General features: G+C 40.4%; 1 protein-coding gene across 3 annotated transcripts in view; it reads right to left on the reverse strand.

Annotated features, from left to right (window-relative positions):
- The window catches only part of BTBD10 (BTB domain containing 10), a 33,606-nt gene that overhangs the window by 5,430 nt on the left and 5,749 nt on the right, over positions 1–22,427 (reverse strand). Inside the window, exons 2-5 of one of the 3 annotated variants that reach the window (XM_035326890.1) lie at positions 20,826–20,984; positions 4,210–4,403; positions 2,579–2,864; positions 386–488 (exon numbers count right to left, since the gene is read on the reverse strand). In XM_035326890.1, coding sequence (XP_035182781.1) covers positions 386–488; positions 2,579–2,864; positions 4,210–4,403; positions 20,826–20,926 — 684 coding nt within the window. In that variant the 5' untranslated portion in view covers positions 20,927–20,984. Of the gene's footprint in view, positions 1–385; positions 489–2,578; positions 2,865–4,209; positions 4,404–11,133; positions 11,489–20,825; positions 20,985–22,427 lie in introns of those variants that run through there. The other 2 variants (XM_035326889.1, XM_035326891.1) reach the window with 2 other exon arrangements.

Raw genomic sequence — 22,427 nt, forward strand, 5'->3', positions numbered from 1 at the left:
TTTGCTTTTCTCCTGTGGCCTGCAGTAAGTTAACTTTAAGTACTGTATTTTTACTAATTTTAGCAGAAAAAGGGATGAAGAGAATATATCTGAACTAGGTGAACTAGATGCATAGAAGGTAAATAGATTTCTGGCAGTCTGTATGGTTTTTTACTTGGTTCTGTGTATTCACCCTGGCTATCATATGGATGTATCTAGAAAACCTAAGAGTGTTTTCACGTCAAACAACTTTCCCCTCTTAAGAACAATACAGAAAAACAGTATTTGTTCCATCCAACAAGTCCAGATACATAAATAAGGCTAAATCAAGAACTTCATAATACTTACAGTGCTTGTCCTAACAATACTTTTAGTACCTGCCTTATTTTACTCCATAAAAACTCACCAGAATAGCACGAAACACGGTAGACCCAATTCCTTCAGCAACTTCATACTCTCCTTTTTCATTAGGGCGTGTGAAGTTATGTTCTCTGCCTGATCCAAACATCCTGCTCAAAAATAAGTAGTTAGTTATGTTACTATGTCCTTGCTATGTGTTTTTTTTTTTTTTTTTTTTTTTTTTTGTGAATCTGTGAAGTAAAACATCAGAAACTACACTGAAAAAGCAAGGAATAAAACCAGGCTATTTATGTACATACAGTTTGGCTTATAATTAGCAAGACTATTAGAAAATAGAAAGCTCAGTGGAACTCTGGAAGGACTAGCTTTCTTCAACATTAACTTGCCAGTATCATTTGATCAAAAGAGTAGTCAGAGCAAGCCATTTCTTGACAGTTCAGAGGCTGTGGGAGGAACCCCAAAAAAGCCTTTTTGTCCATTTGTGGTGGGTGTTGCAGTAGACCAGACTTTGTTGTGGAATTCTATTCAAAATCACCTGAAGTAGTTTAAGAAACAGAACAAAGTGTTCAAGCGCATGCAACTCGCTACCGTTTAATTTAAGATATTTAGTTAATTCCAAAATTAAAAATAACATTCTGATAGAAGATGTACACATAGAACAAATTCACTTTTTTCACTTAATGATTTGACACACATTTTCTGACCACTTTTCAAGCCAAGAAACATTTAGGAAAATGGTAGTCTAACAGGATACAGGCTTGAGGCAAAGAATATGTTCTTATTTTAGTTACTTTTACCTCCTAGTGCACTCTAGTTAAGCAGTTCCTGCTCAGTGTCCTGTGAACCGACAGTGGTGAAGAGTGGGTTTATAAATAACTTGCATTTTAGACCACTATTTCCACATTTTTATTAACCTACTTTTGAATTAGCAGAAGATAAAATAAGCTCATTCCTTGAATCAGTCTCCAGGGGAGAATAATACAGCAACACATGCACAAAAAAAAATCTACTGCGTTAGCCAGCACCACTTCAAAGCTGGACATAAAAAGAGAGACTGTTTCAACACATGCTGATACAATACCAGTTTGTTAGTCTGTATTGTTTTTATGTATACATATATATATATACACACATACATATACACACACACGTAAATATGCAAAAGCCTTACATAAATTATTTAATGATTGCTTCGATTTATTTCTGTTTACTGTTTATACAAAACAGTTTTTTTTGTTTCTCTGTAACTCTTCCCTCAACTTTCCACAAAATGGGGAACAAGGTACCATTTATCCCACATAGGGGTCATTTAAACAAAGCATCAAGTTGATTCATTGTATGTACTACCTGTGCTTTGACAAATAGATTCATATATACATAATTAAAATATGATTATATCCCTTTGGACTGAGAAATGCCCAAAACCCTTGCTTTTTTTTTTTTTTTAAAAATGAAAAAGCCAAATCCAAAGCAACACAGGCAAAACAAGTCTTTCTTGCTGCAAGTTTGTAAGCATTGTTCTCTATATGTGGATAGTGTAAAAACCATCAGTATCCAAACAAGTAAAGTATAGAATCTTCTCCCACATAAACATGTTAAATAAGTAGCTCATTATAGATTATATAGGAAGTATTAGACACAAATACGTGAACTTTCATTCAACTACTGACATTAATGTTAATAAACATTAGTTCTCTTTGCTGAGACTCTGACGTGTTATACTGACAATACCCATTTGACATTCCCGTTTCCAAAAAGCATTTCAGAAGATAAATCTGTTGAGCTGCAATGCTGTGCAGATAAGTCCATTAAGAAAAAAACACCTTCAAGTTTTCCTCCTTGCTGCTTTTGAAAAAAATTTTATGTTCGTGACTTTGTTTTAAGAAACAACTAGATTTAAAAACAGATAGCATGAGGCAGACTCGATAGAGAAGTGATGCCCAGAAAGAAGGAAATGAATACCATTCTCATATGAAATGTTAATTTACTTATGATGTCTCTAGGTAATAGACATCCACTGACATCTCTGCCAAGCAGAGAACTTTCATCTCTTTTTTTCACTTAAAGACTTCGCTTAAAGAAATTTATTATAGCAAGTGTTACGTATGTCAGATCAGCTGGAGCAACGAGTTCAACTGCTATTTAAATAGTTTTAGTACATTTAAAAAACACACCTACAAAATGACTCTCCCCTACAGTTAGAGATGAAGGAGAGGAAAAAAAAAAAAAAGATACAAACCTGCCCAACATTGTATTAGGCTGTGCAGTGAAAATAGAAGGATCCACAACAAATCTGGTGTTGTCCACTATGAGTGTTACCCGTTCAGATGTTCTTACATTCCGAGCTCCTTCTTTTCCATTTTCATACACAAACACCATTTCTCCACCAGCCTTGCAGCTCCCGTCTGAACTTGACTGGCTACTGTTTCTACTGCTGTTCCCCATGCTAACGTTGGAACCATTAGGCGAAGTCTTTTGAGGACGAGGGCTGCTTGGTCGAGATGAACTGTGATCTTTTTCTCGATCTTAAGAGGGGAAAAGGTGGAGGGAGAAAAACAAAAACCAAAAATTATAACTTCACATAAGCTGCGTGCAGCTTGTATCTTTCCAGGGACATAGCATGCCAAACTGATAAAAACTCAGTTAAAGCTATTCTAGTTAAAGAAGCCCTCAAAAATAGCTACTGTCTAGATATGAGAACATACATTTTCTACTACTTGGTGATCACAGAATGGTTTGAGTTGGAAGGGACCTTTGAAGATCATTTTAAAGTCCAGCCCTCCTGCCAAAGACAGGGACATCTTTCACTTGATCAGGTTGCCCAAAGTCCCATCAAACCTGACCATAAACTCTTCTAACAATGAGCTATCTGAAACTTCTCTGGGCAATTTATTTTACTGCCTCACCATCCTCATTTTATATATATACTTTAAGTCATTACCATCTTGTCCTGTCACTATGGGCCTTAGTAAAGAGTCTCCACCTCTATTTCTTTTAACCCCCCTTTATGTATTAAAATGCTGCAAGTAAGGTCTCCTTGGAGCCTTCTCTTCTCCAGGCTAGACCATTCCAGTTCTCTCAGCTGGGCCCCCTGGACCCACTCTTAACAGCTCCACATGTTTCTTGTGCTTGCAGCCCCAGAGCTGAATGCACAACTCCAGGTGGGGCTTCACAAGGGCAGAGTAGAAGGGGAGAAACCCCTTGGCCTGCTAGCCACGCTTATCTTTAGGCAGACCCGGATACAATCAGTTTTCTGAGCTGCAAGTGCACGCTGCCGGCTCACATCCAATTTTTTACCACCTGTATTCCCAAGAACTTCTCTGGAGGGCTGCTCTCAACCAATTCATTACCCATACTGTACTGATATCAGGGATTGCCCCAGCCCAGCTGGTAGGATCTTGCAGTTGGCATTGCTGAACCTCACAAAGTTCACATCAAGGGAGACCTTGTCTCCCCAAACTCTTGACAAGAAAACTTTTGCATTCTAGTATTGAAAAAGCAAATCAACATAATATTAGAGCTATGCATTGCAGTTTTTGTTTAGTGCTCTAGCTTAAAGAAACAGATCAGGTTTTGTCACTTAACTAAAAAAAAAAAAATATATCTCTATTTCTATATAGTCAAACCCTACCAAATAAACCAGAAATTTAGTCTATTCTCTTCTTAGGAAAACTAGATCTGATCATTCCTGTGATTCAAATTAAATACAGTTGTAACTTTTATGTATTCCTACATGATGTTCTAGCAAAAAAGGGTACTGCCAGCCCATGGCACATCTAAGAAATATGAATGTTGTGGCATCAACAAAAATAATGGTTTTTATTGTATTTTTTTAAAAAACAAAATTTTAATTAATGTTATAGAACACACCAGAATGGTACTGTCTTGTTGGTGAAGTAACATTCCTGATGCATGGAGTGAGCTGAGATTCTGTTCTTTCATGGGATGAATCACGAGATCTGTCACTTGACCTGCGTCTGTCCCTTGATCTCTCATGTCCAGCACTTGCCCCATGAAGGCTCATTTTTGTACAGTCTGTTCCTTTAGCAACACGAGAAGAGGTGCTGAAAACAGAAGAAAAATGTTCGGCATTTCAAAATTTCAGAAACATTATACATTTAAATTTTAAAGGCATCCAGAACATGCACATAGAGTGTAAATTGCGAAGGTTATTATTCACATCTATTTTCTTTCGTTGCTGTACTCATATTGACATTTGCAAACAAACAATGGTCTGCAACATTACGACAACAGCAAGAATTAGCTGGTTATTGCTCCATGATCTACAAAGAGATGCTTGATCAGATGAGACTACCTGCAAAGCTGCAATCACAAAAATCCCTTCCAGAACAGGTTACTCAAATACAACTAAATATTTAATTTTGGCTCTTATTGTTAAATTAAGTGCTCTACTCAAACGATGAAATCAAAAGTTAGGGGTCATCTTTTTCAATAAAACCTGGTTTGGAAAACATTTCTCAGAGCACAGGCTTTTAGTATTGAGTTAGCTTTTTTCCTCCCTTTTCAACTTACCCTTTTCAAAGGAGATCAGCCTTTAACTAGTTATTACATCAAGACACACCAGCCATAAGTTTACCAGCCAGGAGTTTATTTCTGTGCATTTTTTAAAAAAAATTCAGTTACTCTTTGAAGGAGCAATAATAAGTGACCACAACTAATACAGCAAACATACAAACTATATTGTTAAAGCTAAGACCTACAGCACTGTCCATAACAAGCAGGACATTTGTTTTACACTAGCAGATTTTAATTTAATGATTTAAAGTGGTTTTTGTTTCCTTTTTTTTGTTAAGACTGTGAAACTTCTCAGTTTCAAGGTTCACTACTCTCTGAAACTACATAAAAATTTAATAGCATTTTGCAAAAGCTATTGCTGAATTTTACATGCACCTTTCATTCGTACTCTTAAATAAGATTTCCCATCAGCAGAGCACAGACACATCTGCATCCTTGTACCCCACCAGAATTCCTAAGTCATTTCCTTCACTATCTGCCTTTCAAGCACGGGCACGACAACGTTCCTGGCATAAGCTTAACTGAGAGGAACTTTCCCAGAACCTCAGATACTGGGCAACCAAGACTGAAATGCAGGCAGCTACAAGATCTGACAGGCAAAGACAAGTCATCATTTCCCATAGGATCCTCAACGTTCCACTTTACTGCAGCCTATGAATCCCACCATTTACCAAAAGACCTTAAACATGATTGCTAGGAATGCTGTGGTATTCAAGAACACGAAGAGGAAAGAATAAAGCCCTAGCTAAGAAGAAATTTTACAAGTATGAACATGCAAGTTGAGCAGAATATTCTATTTTTAAGTTGCTTTGAAGTAGTGACCAAAAAAAAAAAAAAATCACCACACAGGACTATTCCAAAAAGTAAGCATCTAACGTGACATATTTCAGCTTTGTGTTTCAGTGACTGAAAAGAGGAAGAACATAAATCAGAACAAAAAACCTGTAACATACCTTCTTCATTTTACATTGGTTCTAAAATAGGCCCAAAATGACAATTAGCACAATGCAAAGAGTAAGAAATATACCTCTCAGCTAAGGAACACAAGTTTCCCCCCATACCATTTGAGGGAGAGTTTGTATCCAATAAAACAGAAGTTTGGTGCAGAGAGAATGTAGTGCAATACTGTTTCCTGCCAAGCTTAAAATATGTTGCAATAAGACACCCATCTTTACAATGAGAAGTCAGCCAAAGGTCTTACTTGAATAAGGCAAAACAACTGCAAGACTTGCTCATGGCTGGAAATGTTCAGATTTTACAGTCTGAGAATTAAGATCCAAACATTTTCATTAAATGAAAACAGTATTTTTCACAGGACTTTCAACGCTATTTTGAGTTTCTAAAGATGTATTTCAGCACAGTTAATCAATTTTCTTAATTGTTTTGTTCCTTTAAATTCTGTATTATGAAAATAAAATGTACAGAAGTTCGCAAGGGTAAGATCTGCCAACTTCCTTTTCAAGGACCATCAACAATTCAGGAAAATCTTTGCATCTTTTCTTTCATATTTACTAAAGCATACAGAAGCTAACAATTTAAATAGGCATGAATTATGACTCCAAAGCATCAGAATTGGAGGACTGTAGCCTATAATTAAAATCTAACATGAACCCAAAGTCTGAATGTGGTTTATATACGATTACTTAATAATTACACTACAGCTAAACTTCCCAAGAAATGGTCACGCACTTAAAATTCCATCTCACCTGCACCTATGGGGTCGGAGCATGATGTGCAGATACAAACCAGCTACCAAACGTGTACCCAGCAGTACTGCAGAGAGTATCTCAGCAAACTCTGACAGAGCCTTTTGTAACAGCGCATTTCGATCCTAGCCCCAATATTTTTAACCATGCTGTGAGAAACCTGAGTTTTGCAGGTGCCAGATTTTATAGTATCGAAGTGTATACCTGCAGCTGAAATGCTCTAGTTTCTTTAAGGGACTTATGCTAGAAAATTAAACCGAACCACTGTAAGGGCAGGTAAGCCTATCATGCATTTTGGCAGAGCTGACATGAACTACCCTTTAACAGAAATTACAATTGGAATGTGTTTCTTAATCCAGAAAAATATGTGAAGACACATTCCCCTCAAAGCAGTGATTCAGAGTTCACGTTGCAGTTGGATGAGCCTAGGTTAATAATCTCTTGGCAGGAGCTTGTGGTGGTTTTACCGTGCTAGGCAGTTGAACACCACAACCTCTCTCTCACTCCCCCTCCTCAGATGAGGAGGGGAAGAAGTAAAGGAAAGAACAACTCACGGGTTGAGATAAGGATGATTTAATTAAAAAGGGGAAATATATATATATATTATTAAGGAAATATTATTATTAATTAAACAATTCAACTAAAGGGAAAAAAGGGAAAGGGGAAGAGGGAGGGGGGAAAAGGAATAACTAAACAAAACAAGTACAGGCTATGTGGAAGTGCAAAGGAAAAGAAATTACTACTTCCCACAAATGAGCGATGCTTGACCACGTCCTTGAAGCAGGGCCTCAATGCACGTAGCCGGTGTTTGGGAGGAGGACAGATGTTTTCGCAATGAGAGCCCACCCCTCCCCTCTTCTTCCTTTTTCCACCTTTTATTGCTGAGTGTGACATCATATGGTATGGAATATCCCTTTGGTTGGTTTAGATCAGCTGCCCTGGTGATGTTTTTCTCACTTTTTTGCCCACCCCCTGTACTCGGCTCTGGTGAGGCCGCACCTCGAGTACTGCGTTCAGTTTTGGGCCCCTTGCTACAAGAAGGACATGGAGGTGCTCGAGCGAGTCCAGAGAAGGGCTACGAAGCTGGTGAGGGGTCTGGAGAACAAGTCTTACGAGGAGCGGCTGAGGGAGCTGGGCTTGTTCAGCCTGGAGAAAAGGAGGCTCAGGGGTGACCTTATCGCTCTCTACAGGTACCTCAAGGGAGGCTGTAGCGAGCTGGGGGTTGGTCTGTTCTCCCACGTGCCTGGTGACAGGACGAGGGGGAATGGACTTAAGTTGTGCCAGAGGAGTTTTAGGTTGGATGTTAGGAAGAACTTCTTTACCGAAAGGGTTGTTAGACACTGGAACGGGCTGCCCAGGGAAGTGGTGGAGTCACCATCCCTGGAGGTCTTTAAAAGACGTTTAGATGTAGAGCTTAGGGATATGGTGTAGTGGGGACTGTTAGTGTTAGGTCAGAGGTTGGACTTGATGATCTTGAGGTCTCTTCCAACCTAGAAAATTCTGTGATTCTGTGATAGGAGGGTCAGAGAGAGTCCTGATGCTGTGCCAGCACTTCTCAGCAGCAGACACAACACCGGTGTGATAGCACTGCTGTTCTAGCTACAAGTGCAGAGCGCAGCACTGTATGGGCTGCTGCAGGGAAAGTTAACATCCCAGCCAGACCCAGTACAGAGCTGAGAAAAACAGGTGCTGCAGGAAGCAGCACTGACTCAGTTGGCCTCACACTTCCTCCTCACTCGTGGCTGCGCGAAGGACTAAGCTTGTGCCAACTGCCAGCCACAGCCCCGTGCTCGGCCTGGCACGAACCGGGACACAGCCCCTGCTGCCGCCCCCAGCTCCATGGCAAAGGCCACCAGCCAGGAGGGCAGGACCCTCACCTACCCAACCATTTCTGAGCCTGACAGAGTAGCAAAGAGTGTTGAAGAAGAGTTTATGAAATGTAGCTAGATACGCCATTAGTTTGCTCTACTTCTATGCTGCCCTTGTCTCCCTTTAATGTACAGGTTAGTGCTGACTGTGAGCTAGGCATGTTACCCACTAGCCAGAATGCCATGCAGAATGCAAGGCTTCTGAGATCCAAGCAGTCTGGCTCAAGACAGCACCGAATCATGAATCTCCACTCATCTTAATAACAGCCATTTTCAATGTCAGTCTTAAATCTCATCACTGTTAAATCACAGTACACAGGAAGAATTAAACGTATTACTTCGATCCACTGGAGACATGTGTGACAAAATCTGAAGTTCTACTTGTAGGCAGATAAATACTACCACTGAAGTACCACTTTGCTCTACAATAAATGAGGCAACTGAACTGAGTTTAAATGTGAACAAAGAGAACATAAAGGAAGGAGTGGGACCTCGCACTGCAGAAGAGACACTTACTGGCTTTAATCCGTGATATTTGGACTTGGAGAACCCTATCACTGACCTATTGTATCAGACTGAAAAAGGAGCTACATCTTTGACTAATACATAGGAAGGACAACCTGTGACTTATATTTTACTATGAAGAGGCTTTGCAAGCATTCAAAAAACAAAGACACCAAAGCTACCAAATATTTTTTTTCTGATAGAAGGACATTTTAGCACTATCATCCCCCCTATCCCCCCAACAAAGCCACTAGGAACAGGAGGCTATTTCCACAGGGAAATGCATACTCTTTGCTTCACTCCAGTAATGCAAAACTTGTTCTGAGTTACTTAATTTCATTCGTTAAGTTCAACCAAAGCATTTGCTATCTCTCCACAGTTTTAAAACATGGATTTCTGAAGCTGCTAACCAAGACCCATTTCTGCATTTTCTAGCTGAAGTCCAAACCTTCAATGAAAATCACTTTCACTACAAACCTGTTGTTAATGCTATAGGCAAGCCACAGGGGTATCTCTGAGGGAGTTGTGTTCTGTCAGTGCAGCTCCCCTTGGTGATGAGAGAGCCACTAACAAAAGCAGAGTAGCCCTACTCACAAGACCAGGCGAACTGTTAGTTAAGTATGGTGGTTCACAGCTGCACTACACAGACTAGATACAACACTGACAGAAGTGCCAAGAAGCCCCCGGTCTTATGCAGCACCTGGCTGTCACACTGTATTAATCTGTAATTTCAGCCTAAAACAGTCAAGGGTGCTCTGCACAGCACATAACTTCAAGCTTCCAAGAAAGTCATTATAGGCTCAGATCTCTCTCTCTCTAAAAAGAAATACTTGCAATTTGGATCTTTCAATTAATTTCACAACCGATGACTAACAGCTGTGCACAGCACCATGGAAGCTGCAGGCAAGAATGGAGGTACAAAAATTTTCTTCTGGGTGCTTAATAACATATTGCATTTAATTTAAAACAGTAAGAAAAAAGAAAAAAAAAAAAAAAAGGAAAAAAAAAGTAAATCCACAGCCTCATTTCCTCATTCACTAAGCCAGAAAAAAATCATTATGCAAACTACCTAGTCCACTGAAGTTTATAAAGGAAAGGTTAAGGTTAAGACTATCTTCCTTTGTCAATTGCCTTCCAACTGGAAAGAAACCAGCCCTATGAATATCTGTGCATTTAGACAACCTGCACAAATTCAATATATTGCTTTTCCTGGCTCCGAAGGAACCCTGGGACCATTCAAGAACCTTAGCTCAGAAAGTGAATTTATTTCCCTCCTCAGTCACTGATAAAGAAAGTTCTGCCTTTGTAAAAAGGAAGGGGCATTTTCTTTAAAAGCAGCTGTCTCACAAAGAAAACCAAATAAGCTAAAGGGCTTATTTAAAGAAACCTATTTAATATGAAGGAGGAGAGTACCATCAAAATGGTATATTTGTCATACTGGTGTGCTTTCTACTTGTGCAGTAATAGGAGCTTTTTTAAAAAAATGTGAAAGCTCTTTATTATTTAATGATGCTTTGAAGTCATCTGTGGACGGAGTGCTTCAGTTTGTTTTTATACATAACATATTGCTCTGAATATATTACTAATGATTAAAAGAAGTGATTAAACTGCATTAATTATACTGCCAAAACAATTAGCATGTATTCCAATACAAAAAGTTTGTGTGCATTCCACTGAACACTGTCAATAAACACACTTCTTGTCTACAGAATTATGGTTGCAAACTGGTATAGAAGCCATAAAAAAGCAGCCATAAAAAACAGCATAAAACTGTATATAAATGTAAAGGATGCAGCAATGGCATATTAACTAAGGTTTTCAGCCTTTTGTTCCCTCCCTTTATCTTCTAGAACTTATATTAACAAACCCTTCACATATAAACTTAGATCCGATCTTTTCCTAGGATGATTCACATAATCAACACTTGCAGAACATGAACATAGAGCTTTATATACACCAACTTCCAGCGATGTCTGTACGGTTTTAGAGAAAATCTGTTCTGCTCCTATGACTATGACTTACACAACAACAATGCTTATGCCCCTCTTCCTCCCCCTGAAGTCTGTTCTTTGTCAGCAGACATGTAAATTGACCGGAACACACAAAGGACAGTGTTTTCCTTGTTACTCGTTCTGGTCCTGAATATTACCCACAAATTATTCCTGTTAACAGATACGCACCTTCCTCTTGTATCTATCAGGGAGGAAACACAAAAGCATGGAAATAATTTTGAAATCAGTGCACAAAGGAATTCTGTTCCTTCCAAGAAGGCAGCTTTGAAAGCCAGATCAGCATCCTTTGGCATTACTTGTTAAGTTCAGCATATTTGATATTTCCATCATCTCCTCAGCAGTTGATCATGCTACCAGCGAGCCTTCTTTTTCCTCCATCATCTTCCCCTCAAGGACAAGAGACTGTAGCTAGGCAGTCCATTAGGTGTTGAAAGACACGAGTCCCTCTAGGTATTAATCCACTTCAATTCCTCCCAGTCACTGATTCAGCCATGCGTAGTGCAGTCCTGACGTCTGACCTCAAAGCCTCCTGCGAGCTGAATTCAGCCTCGCCATTCCCCTGTTCAAAGCAGCCATTGGGCAATGCGACTGACAGGCAGGGCGAGGAGCACATGAGAGGAGAGCTGCTCAGTGCCGTGCCAAGTACCATCTGCTAAGCTATTTCTAGTCCTGCCAGCTTGTCGGGCTTCAGCACACAAACACCACATCTGAAAAGGTTACTGCTAACTTTCTCTTGGCACACATCTCATTCGTGGTCGTGAACATTCAAGATACGCAAATTCCTGTGAGTTGTGAGTTTCAGGGACATGGAATTTGTTCCTGTAAAGTCTGCCTGGGTTAATACTTAAAATTAATTCACCTTGCACTGAGCTCATAAGCAGATAAAGCAATAGCCTCTGCAGGCTGCATTTTCTTGTTTTCAATTTTTTTACCTGCAAACGTCTTTCCCAGCAAGTTTATGGTAAGAAAAATGACTGCACTTTGTGACAACCTAAATATTAGCACACAATTATAACAATCAGTGTGCTTGCTGATCTGAAACCAGAGCATCAATGCCTGATACAGTGCATCTTCACATCAATAAGTCACCAATGCCTGGCAACAGAATGAGCCCACTGAACACAGAAAGCAGCAAAGCACACGAGAAGATTTTATCCTGACATGTATATTAAAGGTTTTGTCTTTGGGGAAGGATAAGTAAGCATTACGCCACAGCGTTTTAGAATGAGTCTTGTTAAATGACTGTAGGCTGATTTAAGGACTCATAATGCACTGGCGAAATAGCTTAAAAGCAAGTCTTCTGATAAACAAAAATCCAGATGGGATTTGCAGTAGCGGAGAAACAAAAATATGAAAGTTGAAGGCACAAAGGGGATTTCAGCACAAGACTGCTGCTGGAAAGAGGAAATCAGTAAGAAAAACAAGAGACTTGTGACTAGAAAGGCAGGACAGCATTGCCACTCCCACCTGAAGAGTCAGTTCTCTAGATCCAGCAGGAAAAAATTCTGCTCGTGCAATTTCAATTATCTGAGCCAGTGGATTTCCTCCTGCTTTTAGGGTTTCCTGAGGGTTCACACAACCACCCTCCAGGGGCAGAATGGCCATCAGTCTTCTAAGTAATGTCTTTCTTTCAAAAGAATTAACAGAAGACATGGCTACAAGCAGCCATCTGGAAAGCATGCTAAAAAAGTCCTCTCACAGACATTTCCCCGCCTTGCACACACGCAGAAGTAGGGAGCAGCAGCCATGCTTAACCCAGGGCTCAGTCTCCCACCAGCCAGCCCACAGAAAGAACTCTGCTTCTACGGGGGAGTGTTCCAGGATCTTCCCTCAACTCAACACAGCAGCTCTGCAAACACATTTCCTACTCAAAAAATCTTTAATGTTCTTCAGCAGGACCTCTCAACCATGAGCAATGTATTTCTAAGTAATTCAGTTCCTTTTCAGGAAGGAAACAACAGACAGCCTCATGTGCCTTCAGTTGCCAAAGGTATTTTTCAACAACAAGGAATTAACCTTTAGGTAGATATACAACCACACCTCATGTCTTCTGTCAAACATGACCTCTATACAACAGTACTTGTTGCTTCTATTTATACAACAATTCCTCCTCCATATTCAAAAAGGAACATTTAATATTTTATATAGGACTATTTGGTATTTTTAATTTTTTACTTAAGTTTAAGAATATCAGAAGCTTAATATTCTTCCTTGGGGCTAGGAAGCATATCCATCTATTAAAAATTAACTTCAGAAGTTTATATTCAAAAAGAATTGGGTCCAACCACTTACTGAACATGTACCAAGCCATTATAGTTTCTACTCTCAGAGCAGAAAGGCACGGACAGCAATGTAGAAGAGAGCTGCCCCTAAAAATTCTGGGAATGTACAAGAACATAACAGTTTAACCTATACAGTATTTTGTATCTTAATTACAAGTCAGGGTCTGAGGAGATTTGCACGACTCCAAAGTCCTCTACAAAAAATATCAGACAATATTTGGAGGTCATTTGTATGCTGGAGAAACTCAAAAGGATCTAGTCTGTCTTGCACAGAAGACACTAAGGTTGTCGATTTTTGTTGTTGTCGATTTTCCAAAAATGTTTACAAGCTGCCTTTTCAGAAATGAAGAAATTCAAAAGGGAGGCAAAAAAAGCTATTTAATACCACTGTCTTAGGTGCCTTACAAAACATTATTAGACTGATAGGTTTTTGAAAACCATCAAGTGCTGTCTATTTTTCTGGATTCCAAGAGCATCTTTTCCCTGTTTATTCCAGTTCTTCTGAGGCGTTTACATCCAGCAAGATGCCAGATGAAGGTCTTGATCTGTCAATGCCAGGCTGCAATTAAAAGCAGGCATGTTTGCAGGTAACAAAGTAGATGACACAGGGTAACTTTTTCGTAGGCTATGACTTAAGCCTGATTCATTCATGGGCTCCGTTGTCTTAGTGTCATGCATTGTGTAGGCTTGCCCCATCCAATAAATTGCTCAATGGCAGAAACCCTATTTACAAGAATAGAAGAAATCCATCCTGCAGTAGAAAACATACATTCTGATATAATTCCAGGGATGATAAAAAGAGCCTTCTGGGATGCTTTGTGTAGTTACAAAATGCAGAGGCAAGTGGTATTTTCATTCAGAACCAATGAATACATCCCTCCCCAGCATGCAAAAATAACATTAGCTGAAAAAATTCTCAGCATTCAGCATCTGCACAATAACTTGTCATCTATGGAAAATTTTTCAAACCTCATGATTTTTAAAGATTCAGGAGTCATGAAAACAGAATCACTGCACAGCCACATTTTGTTCATTAATGTAGTAGGACAGAGAGGACTTCAAATCTAATGCTATCTAAACAGAGCGAACAAACATGGGACTGTTAAATGAGTCTAGAAGAGAAGCAGAGAGAAATCCTGAACAAATATTAAAAAAGAAGCAAGTTTCAGACACAGATTTTCCATCCCAACTCGAGAAAAAGCACTTAGTGTGACATAATTAAAATGAAAATCTTCCAACAACTAAAGCACTGTGGAAGCTAATAAGCAATGTGGCAAGCTAGCAACCAAGGAAAAATTAACACTAAACACAGAGCAGCAATACTTATCAATAAAAATATGAATGACTATTTACTTGAAGCTTGGCCACTGTTCAGTCAACATTTGATTCCCAAAAGTTTTCTTCCATCTTGTTCGGGTACTTGAATAAAAGGCATCTCAAAAGTTTTCATAATAGCTTGGACAAACAAGACTGTACTGTTATTAGTTACAGACAGTTTTAACACCGTATAATTTCACCCTGTTGGGATCCTTCAATTTATTCTAGGGATCACTCGCATTATTATATTTTTGGTCCTTGTCTTCTGCTACAACACCCATTTCAGAACAAGGAAGAAAAAGGAGAGAAAACAATGCTGCAGCTTGCCAGAGGTTTCAAAAATTGGGGCTGATAATCAAACTAGAACAAAATAGACATGTTAACCGGTTTAATATGAGCACCCCCCTGACAGCTCTGCCACAAGTCCTTTGCCTCAAGCAGATGGCACTGTGAAGGGAGCAGGGGTCAACAGCTCTCCTTGCCACTGCATAAGCCCCCATGCGGGAGGATGGCTCACAGTCCTGGATGATGATTTCTGTGAGTCCAGACAATTATTTAAGCTATTTTAAGAATGTTACAGCCGGTGGATTAAACACTCCTAAGCTTCAAGAAGTGACAAGCTAAGCATCTGAAGTATTACTCCCTTGTTGAGATTTATTACAAAGTTCTTATTTCACCATTTTTAAAACCTGAAGTACTTTTTCCTTACTATAATAAGGATTATTTTGAAAATGCAAGACAAATAAGACTGCAGTACTCAAACCTTTTCATGAAGCAGCTCTGTTCAAGTTCTACCTTTAAATTTGTTTTCAAAAGCATTTTTCCCTTATGCTGCATTCTGCACAGACTTCTCTTGAGAAAAAGCATAATGGTAAGCTTTTTTACCAAAACGTTAATGGTAAGTCAGAAATTATGGTAATTTGTCTATATTCAGCCACTCAAAGTCAAATCATTTAGTTTAGGCTTTTGAATAAAGTACACTATTTTCCAATAACTTGATTCGCTGAAGAAATCAAGAAGCTCAAAGGAAAAAGGTAACAGAATGTTTCTCCTTAATTTATTCCTTACTCCAAAACGACCTCAAACTAAGAGCTGGATTTTCATTCACAAAGCTTTCCAAAATGATTCTGCGTTATTTGTAACAAAAGTGTTACTTTAAACACTCTATCCCTACTATCCATACTAAAACTTCCATAACATGTTGGCTGCTCAGCATTTTACTGGAAAGATGATGTATGTTTTGCCAGAAGTGGGTTCAACTTAGCTGCAGTTATTTCTGATGGGTAAACCTTGAATTCAGATTTTATGTAGTGATCATCAGGAGCCTTTCTGAAAGGCATAGGTCAAGGCTTTCCTCTAGTTAACTCCTGTCTGCATCAAATAATCTTTTCAGAAAGCTGCATGACTTTTTTATTTGAGTATTTCCCCAAAATAGATAATCAACATCAGGCCACAGATGGCAAGATGCGTATTGTTTCTGCGTTCTGGATTTCACAGAATCACAGAATCATCTAGGTTGGAAGAAACCTCCAAGATCACCTAGTCCAACCTCTGAGCTAACGCTAACAAGTCCTCCACTAAACCATATCCCTAAGCTCTACATCTAAACGTCTTTTAAAGACACCCAGGGATGGTGACTCAACCACTTCCCTGGGCAGCCTATTCCAGTGACTAACAACCCGTTCAGGAAATAAGTTCTTCCTAACATCCAACCTAAACCTCCCGTGGTGTGACTTTAGCCCATTCCCCCTTGTCCTGTCACCAGGCATGTGGGAGAACAGACCAACCCCCACCTCGCTACAGCCTCCTTTAAGGTACCTGTAGAGTGCAATAAGGTCGCCCCCAAGCCTCCTCTTCTCCAGGCTGAACAAGCCCAGCTCCCTCAGCCGCTCCTCGTAAGACTTGTTCTCCAGGCCCCTCACCAGCTTCGTTGCCCTTCTCTGGACTCGCTCGAGCACCTCCATGTCCTTCTTGTAGCGAGGGGCCCAAAACTGAACGCAGTACTCAAGGTGCGGCCTCACCAGAGCCGAGTACAGGGGGACGATCACTTCCCTGGACCTGCTGGCCACACTGTTTCTTATGCAGGCCAGGATGCTGTTGGCCTCCTTGACCGCCTGAGCACACTGCTGGCTCATATCCAGCCGACTGTCAACCAATACTCCCAGGTCCTTCTCTGCCAGGCAGCTCTCCAACCACTCCTCTCCCAGCCTGTAGCTCTGTTTGGGGTTGTTGTGCCCCAGGTGCAGGACCCGGCACTTGGCCTTGTTGAACCTCATACAGTTGGCCTCGGCCCATCGGACCATCCCATCCAGATCCTCCTGCAGAGCCTTCCTACCCTCGAGCAGATCGAGGCATGCACCTAACTGGGTGTCATCTGCAAACTTACTGAGGGTGCACTCGACCCCCTCGTCCAGATCATCTATAAAGATATTAAAGAGAACTTGGCCCCAGAACCGAGCCCTGGGGGACTCCCCTGGTGACCGGCCTCCAACTGGATTTAACTCTGTTCACAACTCTTTGGGCCCGGCTTCCCAGCCAGTTTCTAACCCAATGAAGTGTATGCCCATCCAAGCCAAGAGCAGCCAGTTTCTTGAGGAGAATGCTGTGGGGAACGGTGTCAAAAGCCTTATTGAAGTCAAGGTAGACCACCACATCCACAGCCTTTCCCTCGTCCACCCAGCATGTCACTTTGTCATAAAAGGAGGTTCGTCAAGCAGGACCTGCCTTTCATAAAACCATGCTGACTGGGCCTGATCACCTGGTTGCTCTGCAAGTGCCGCGTGATGACGCTCAAGATAATCTGCTCCATGAGCTTCCCTGGCACTGAGGTCAAACTAACAGGCCTATAGTTTCCCAGGTCAACCATCTGGCCCTTATTGTAGATGAGCATCACATTTGTTAGCTGCCAGTCGACTGGGACCTCCCCCGATAGCCAGGACTGCTGATAAATGATGGAAAGTGGCTTGGCCAATTCTTCCGCCAGTTTTTGCAGTACCCTCGGTGGATCCCATCCAGCCCCATCAACCTGCGTACATCTAAGTGCTGTAGCAGGTTACCAACCATTTCCTTGTGGATTGTGATGGCCACATCCTGCTCCCCATCCCCTTCCACCAGCTCAGAGTACTGGGTATCTAGAGAACAACTGGTCTTACCACTAAAGACTGAGGCAAAGAAGGCATTAAACACCTCAGCCTTTTCCTCATCTCATCACTAAGTTTTCCCCCACATCCAGTAAAGGATGGAGATTCTCCTTAGTCCTCCTTTTCATGTTAATGTATTTATAAAGACAACAGAAAATGTTTTTAACAGCAGTAGCCAGATTGAGCTCCAGATGAGCTTTGGCCTTTCTAATTTTCTCCCTACACATCCTTACAATCCTTCTGAACGGCCTGCCCTCTTTTCCAAAGATCATAAACCCTCTTTTTTTTCCCTAAGCTCTAGCCATAACTCCCTGTGCAGCCAGGCTGGTCTTCTTCCATGCTGGCTTGTCTTTGGGCACGTGGGGACAGACTGCTGAGCCATTAAGATTTCCTTCTTGAGGAGTGCCCAGCCATCCTGGACTCCTCTGCCCTTCAGAACTGCCTCCCAAGGGACTCTACCAACTAGTGTCCTGCACAGCTAAAACTCTGCCCTCTGGAAGTCTAAGACAGCAGTTTTACTGGTCCCCCTCCTGACTTCACCAAAAATAGAGAACTCTACCATTTTGTGGTCACTCTGCCCAAGACAGCTCCCAACCACTACATCTCCCACCAGTCCTTCTTTGTTTGTGAACAGAAGGTCCAGTGGGGCACCTCCCCTGGTAGGCTCACTAACCAGCTGCGTCAGGAAGTTATCTTCCACGCTCTCCAGAAACCTCCTAGACTGCTTCCTCTGAGCAGTATTGTATGTCCAGGATATGTCTTGGAAGTTGAAGTCCCCCACTAGGACAAGAGCTGACTATTTCACAACTTTTGCCAGCTGCTTCTGGAATTCCTTATCCATCTCCTCATCCTGGTTTGGCGGTCTGTAACAGACCCCCACCAAGATGCCTGCCTTGTTGGCCTTCTAGCCCATAGGGACTCAACCTTATAATTCCCAGTCTCAGCCTTGAGTTCCACAACATCAAAATACTCTCTAATATAGAGAGCCATACCACCACCCTTTTCTGTGCTGCCTGTCCCTTCTGAAGAGCCTATAGCCAGTCATTGCAGCATTCCAGTCATGGGAGTGGTCCCACCACATTTCAGTGACGGCAACCAAGTCATAGCTAGCCTGCTGCACTATGGCTTCCAGCTCCTCCTGTTTGTTGCCCATGCTGCGTGCATTAGTGTAGATGCACTTCAGCTGGGCCATTGCCTGCTCCCCTGGCCCTGACATTGTTCTCCCTGGCACACCTCTAACGAGCCTTATTCCCTCCCTGTCTCCCTTCCTACCTAGTTTACCTAGCTTCAGCTTCCAGCTACTACATTTTATTATGAATTTGCTTCCTAAGACTCACCATTGTATTACTGTTTCTGCAAGGATCTTTGAGGACTGCTCAAGTTGCCATCACTTAACCTTTGATTGTTCCCTGTCTCACAAGATACTTAATAACTCTTCTGTCTTCAGAATCCACTCTAATCAAAAGCTTCCCTGAACTGCTGATACCTGGCTCCCAGTAACTTCACCACACATCCAAGAGTTGCATTAGCCCTTTTGATGGTATGATGTTAGTAGAGGCTTCTGTTCAATTAACTACCCATTGAGACACTGCTTCACAATGTCAAGACTGCCAATAACAGTTTATGCAATCTACAAAACTGACCAACATTCTTTGATCCTAAATGTTTAGCAATATCAGAAATACATGGTTCATTTGTTCCCATTGTATCAAACCAGTCAGATCACATGCTGTTAACGAGCCCTTTTCATTATTTAATACTTCCTCCATCATTCGCCATCTGCATCAGTATCAGCTCTAGGCTTTATTCCAGATCACCAGTCAGGGGGGTTGCATGGGATCCAGACTCAGTCACAAATCATTCATTTGCAAGTACAGCCTGGCACCTGACAGTGAACAGTCCTCTACTCAGGTACAATGCCCTACAATACCTATGTTGCTCACCTGGCAATACTGGGCCCCGTCTTGACCCTAAATAAAGAGCACAGATCAACTGCTTATCAGACACTGTAATCTTAACAAAGATATCAGCTGTACAAAGCCATATTCCATAAACCTATAGTTACCAGCACCAGGAGCCACCCTCTTCAGTTCTGCAGGAACCATTCCTTTATTCACTGTAGAAGTAACATCACAAACAGGCCTATAATTACCTGGGTCTCCCTGTGAACCTTTTAATTACCAGAGCATTCTTTTTCTCCTGCCCTCTTGGACATCTATCAGTTATCCAAGATCTAATGACAGGAAAATAACCAACAATATTAATTGCTTGCAAAATGCTTTGGGCAACACTGCAGTCCAGTTTACCTGAATCTATACAATAAAAATGTGAATTAACTTGCTGTTACTGAATGTGCTCCTTCACTTTTTTCCTATCATGTTAAACATAGGAAATCTTACATCACTAACAATTCTAGCTAGCTAACAGAGATGTTGTTATATTTAGTGTTTCTAAAAGGCCAAAGAACTTGGAAGATGCACATTTTTGGATGCTTATATATTTCCAGCAACATGTTTCTTCACATACATTTGCTGGGTAACTAATTGCTTGGCTTAAATCACTTTTTTTTTGAGCGCTATATGCTGGAAAAGCACTAATTAATTTCAAAATATCTTCTAGAAGCACTTAGAAAACATTCTTATGGTGGTGGAAGCAAGGTCAGACATACAGCTGTACAAAGGAAGTGCTATAAAGCATGATACTTGCATGCAAGCTACCATTAGGTATCATCATGATCAAGTTGCAAGTATTTTAAACGTGCTACTTAACAGAGAATACCAAATGGCTAAAAAACAATGAACAGGAAGCAACTCATATTAAACACCCCAGATATTTAGATACTTCACCACCCAAGTGGTGTCTTGATATACAAAAAAGACATATAGGAAAAAAAAAAAAAAAGAGGAAAGAGATCTCACTCACCATAAAGCAAATGTAAGCACACACAGATTAGGGAAGCTGACAAATCAGTTAGGAAACATATTTTAAAAGAATTAAGTAGCATTCCTTTTCAAAAGGACTATGAAATTTATGACAGGACTTGCCACAACCAGATACAGTAGCCTTTAGAATAGGTTTTTATTGTAGTTTTGAGATGCGATAGATTGTACATAGCACCTACCTTGAATGTTTACAAAGTTTACGAGGTCTACTATGCAATTTCCGATCCCAATTCTCTGGATCACTGGAGTTACTGTCATAAGGATGAGGCCGTCCTGCCATTCCACTGTAAGCTTCCTCACACTACTGCTCTCAAAAGCACACATGCAGCACTCACAACCTACATTAAGAGAGCAGTGTTTAACTTTAAATAATGCCATACAGGAAAAAAAAGACAGATACATAGTTTAGTGTTGTTAGCTTTCATTGTTTAAAATAAAGATTACAGAACATAGTGTATTCTGAAACACGACTTCTAAATCACACAACAATAATCTTCTACACATTTTGCTGATACAACAAAATAATCTTTCTAGTGCAGGTAAGCACCAGTTCTATAAGTGTTGGCAGATAACTTCAGTTTTTGCCACACTTAATTCCACTGTGTCCAAATAGAAAAGTCACTGGTTATAAAACACAAGGCAAACATCACTTTCTTTCAAACGTATGAACATAATTCAAAGAAAGATCCCAATGTAAAAAGATCAGTTTTACAATTTGAGTGGCTGTCCAAAAGGAAAACAGAATTAAAATTAACATTTTTATCTGAGTCCTTACTCCAAAAGGGAACAAACAACAATACTTAGAAACACTCAATCCAGCCCAGTTTCACTGAATTTTGCAGAAAACACCAAAATTTCATAGAAAAGTACAAACCATCATAACCCTACCCTTGCTTTGACTGAGGTACAATATTATGTTGAACGCCCACTAAAAATTCACTCTCAGCTAAAATAACCTTGTAACTGTCATTCAAAACAATCCAAAACAACTAGTGTTAAAGTCAGGCCTAGAAACAACCCTTTTATCAAGACAGTTTCATAGATCAAAATGACCTGGTTACAAAAGCAATGAAGCAGCCACAAGTGACTGGCTGATGCACCTACAGTGGCTGGACACTATGACCTTTGAGGTCTTTTCCAACACACATGGCTGTATGATCTGAAAAAAAAAAAAAAACAGTAACAGATTGATAAGCCTACCACATTTCTCTTAAATCTTAGGCTAAATATTTTAGAAACATCACATTCTCCTACCCCCATAATTAGTATATTTCCATTACATTCTGTGCAACTTATCCTTTTTGGAAGCGAGGCCCAAAGGAACTGAGACTTCTCCTTTAAAACACTGTAGCTTCTCAAATAAAGACCTTCTTGTCATGGAAAAGAGAAAAGTTCCCAGCTATATTTAGACCCAAAATTTTTATTACAGGGGAATAGTAGAAAACTAGCTCCTTAGAAATGTTAGTTGCATACCAGTTTTTCTTTCATGCGCAGTTTTAACAAAGAAATAGATTTCATACTATTTCCCAGAATGAAATATTTTTTGCAGCTAAAATGAGTAAACAGACTATTTACAGTCTGTCCTGCAAATCCCTTATGTTCTTGTATAAACAAAATTTAGATATTTGCTTAAGCTTTTGTCTTCAGCACCATTCACATGTGAACAGCCAAGCAACTACTTAGTCACAACGTTAAAGCTGCAGCCTTTTATCATCTCCACCAAATAGTTGTTTCTTTTCCTGCTATAGTTTCTAGAATTCCATACACTTTGGTTGGAAGAC

This window comes from Oxyura jamaicensis, chromosome 5 (assembly GCF_011077185.1).
Source record: "Oxyura jamaicensis isolate SHBP4307 breed ruddy duck chromosome 5, BPBGC_Ojam_1.0, whole genome shotgun sequence".
In the NCBI taxonomy this organism is placed as follows: domain Eukaryota; kingdom Metazoa; phylum Chordata; class Aves; order Anseriformes; family Anatidae; genus Oxyura; species Oxyura jamaicensis.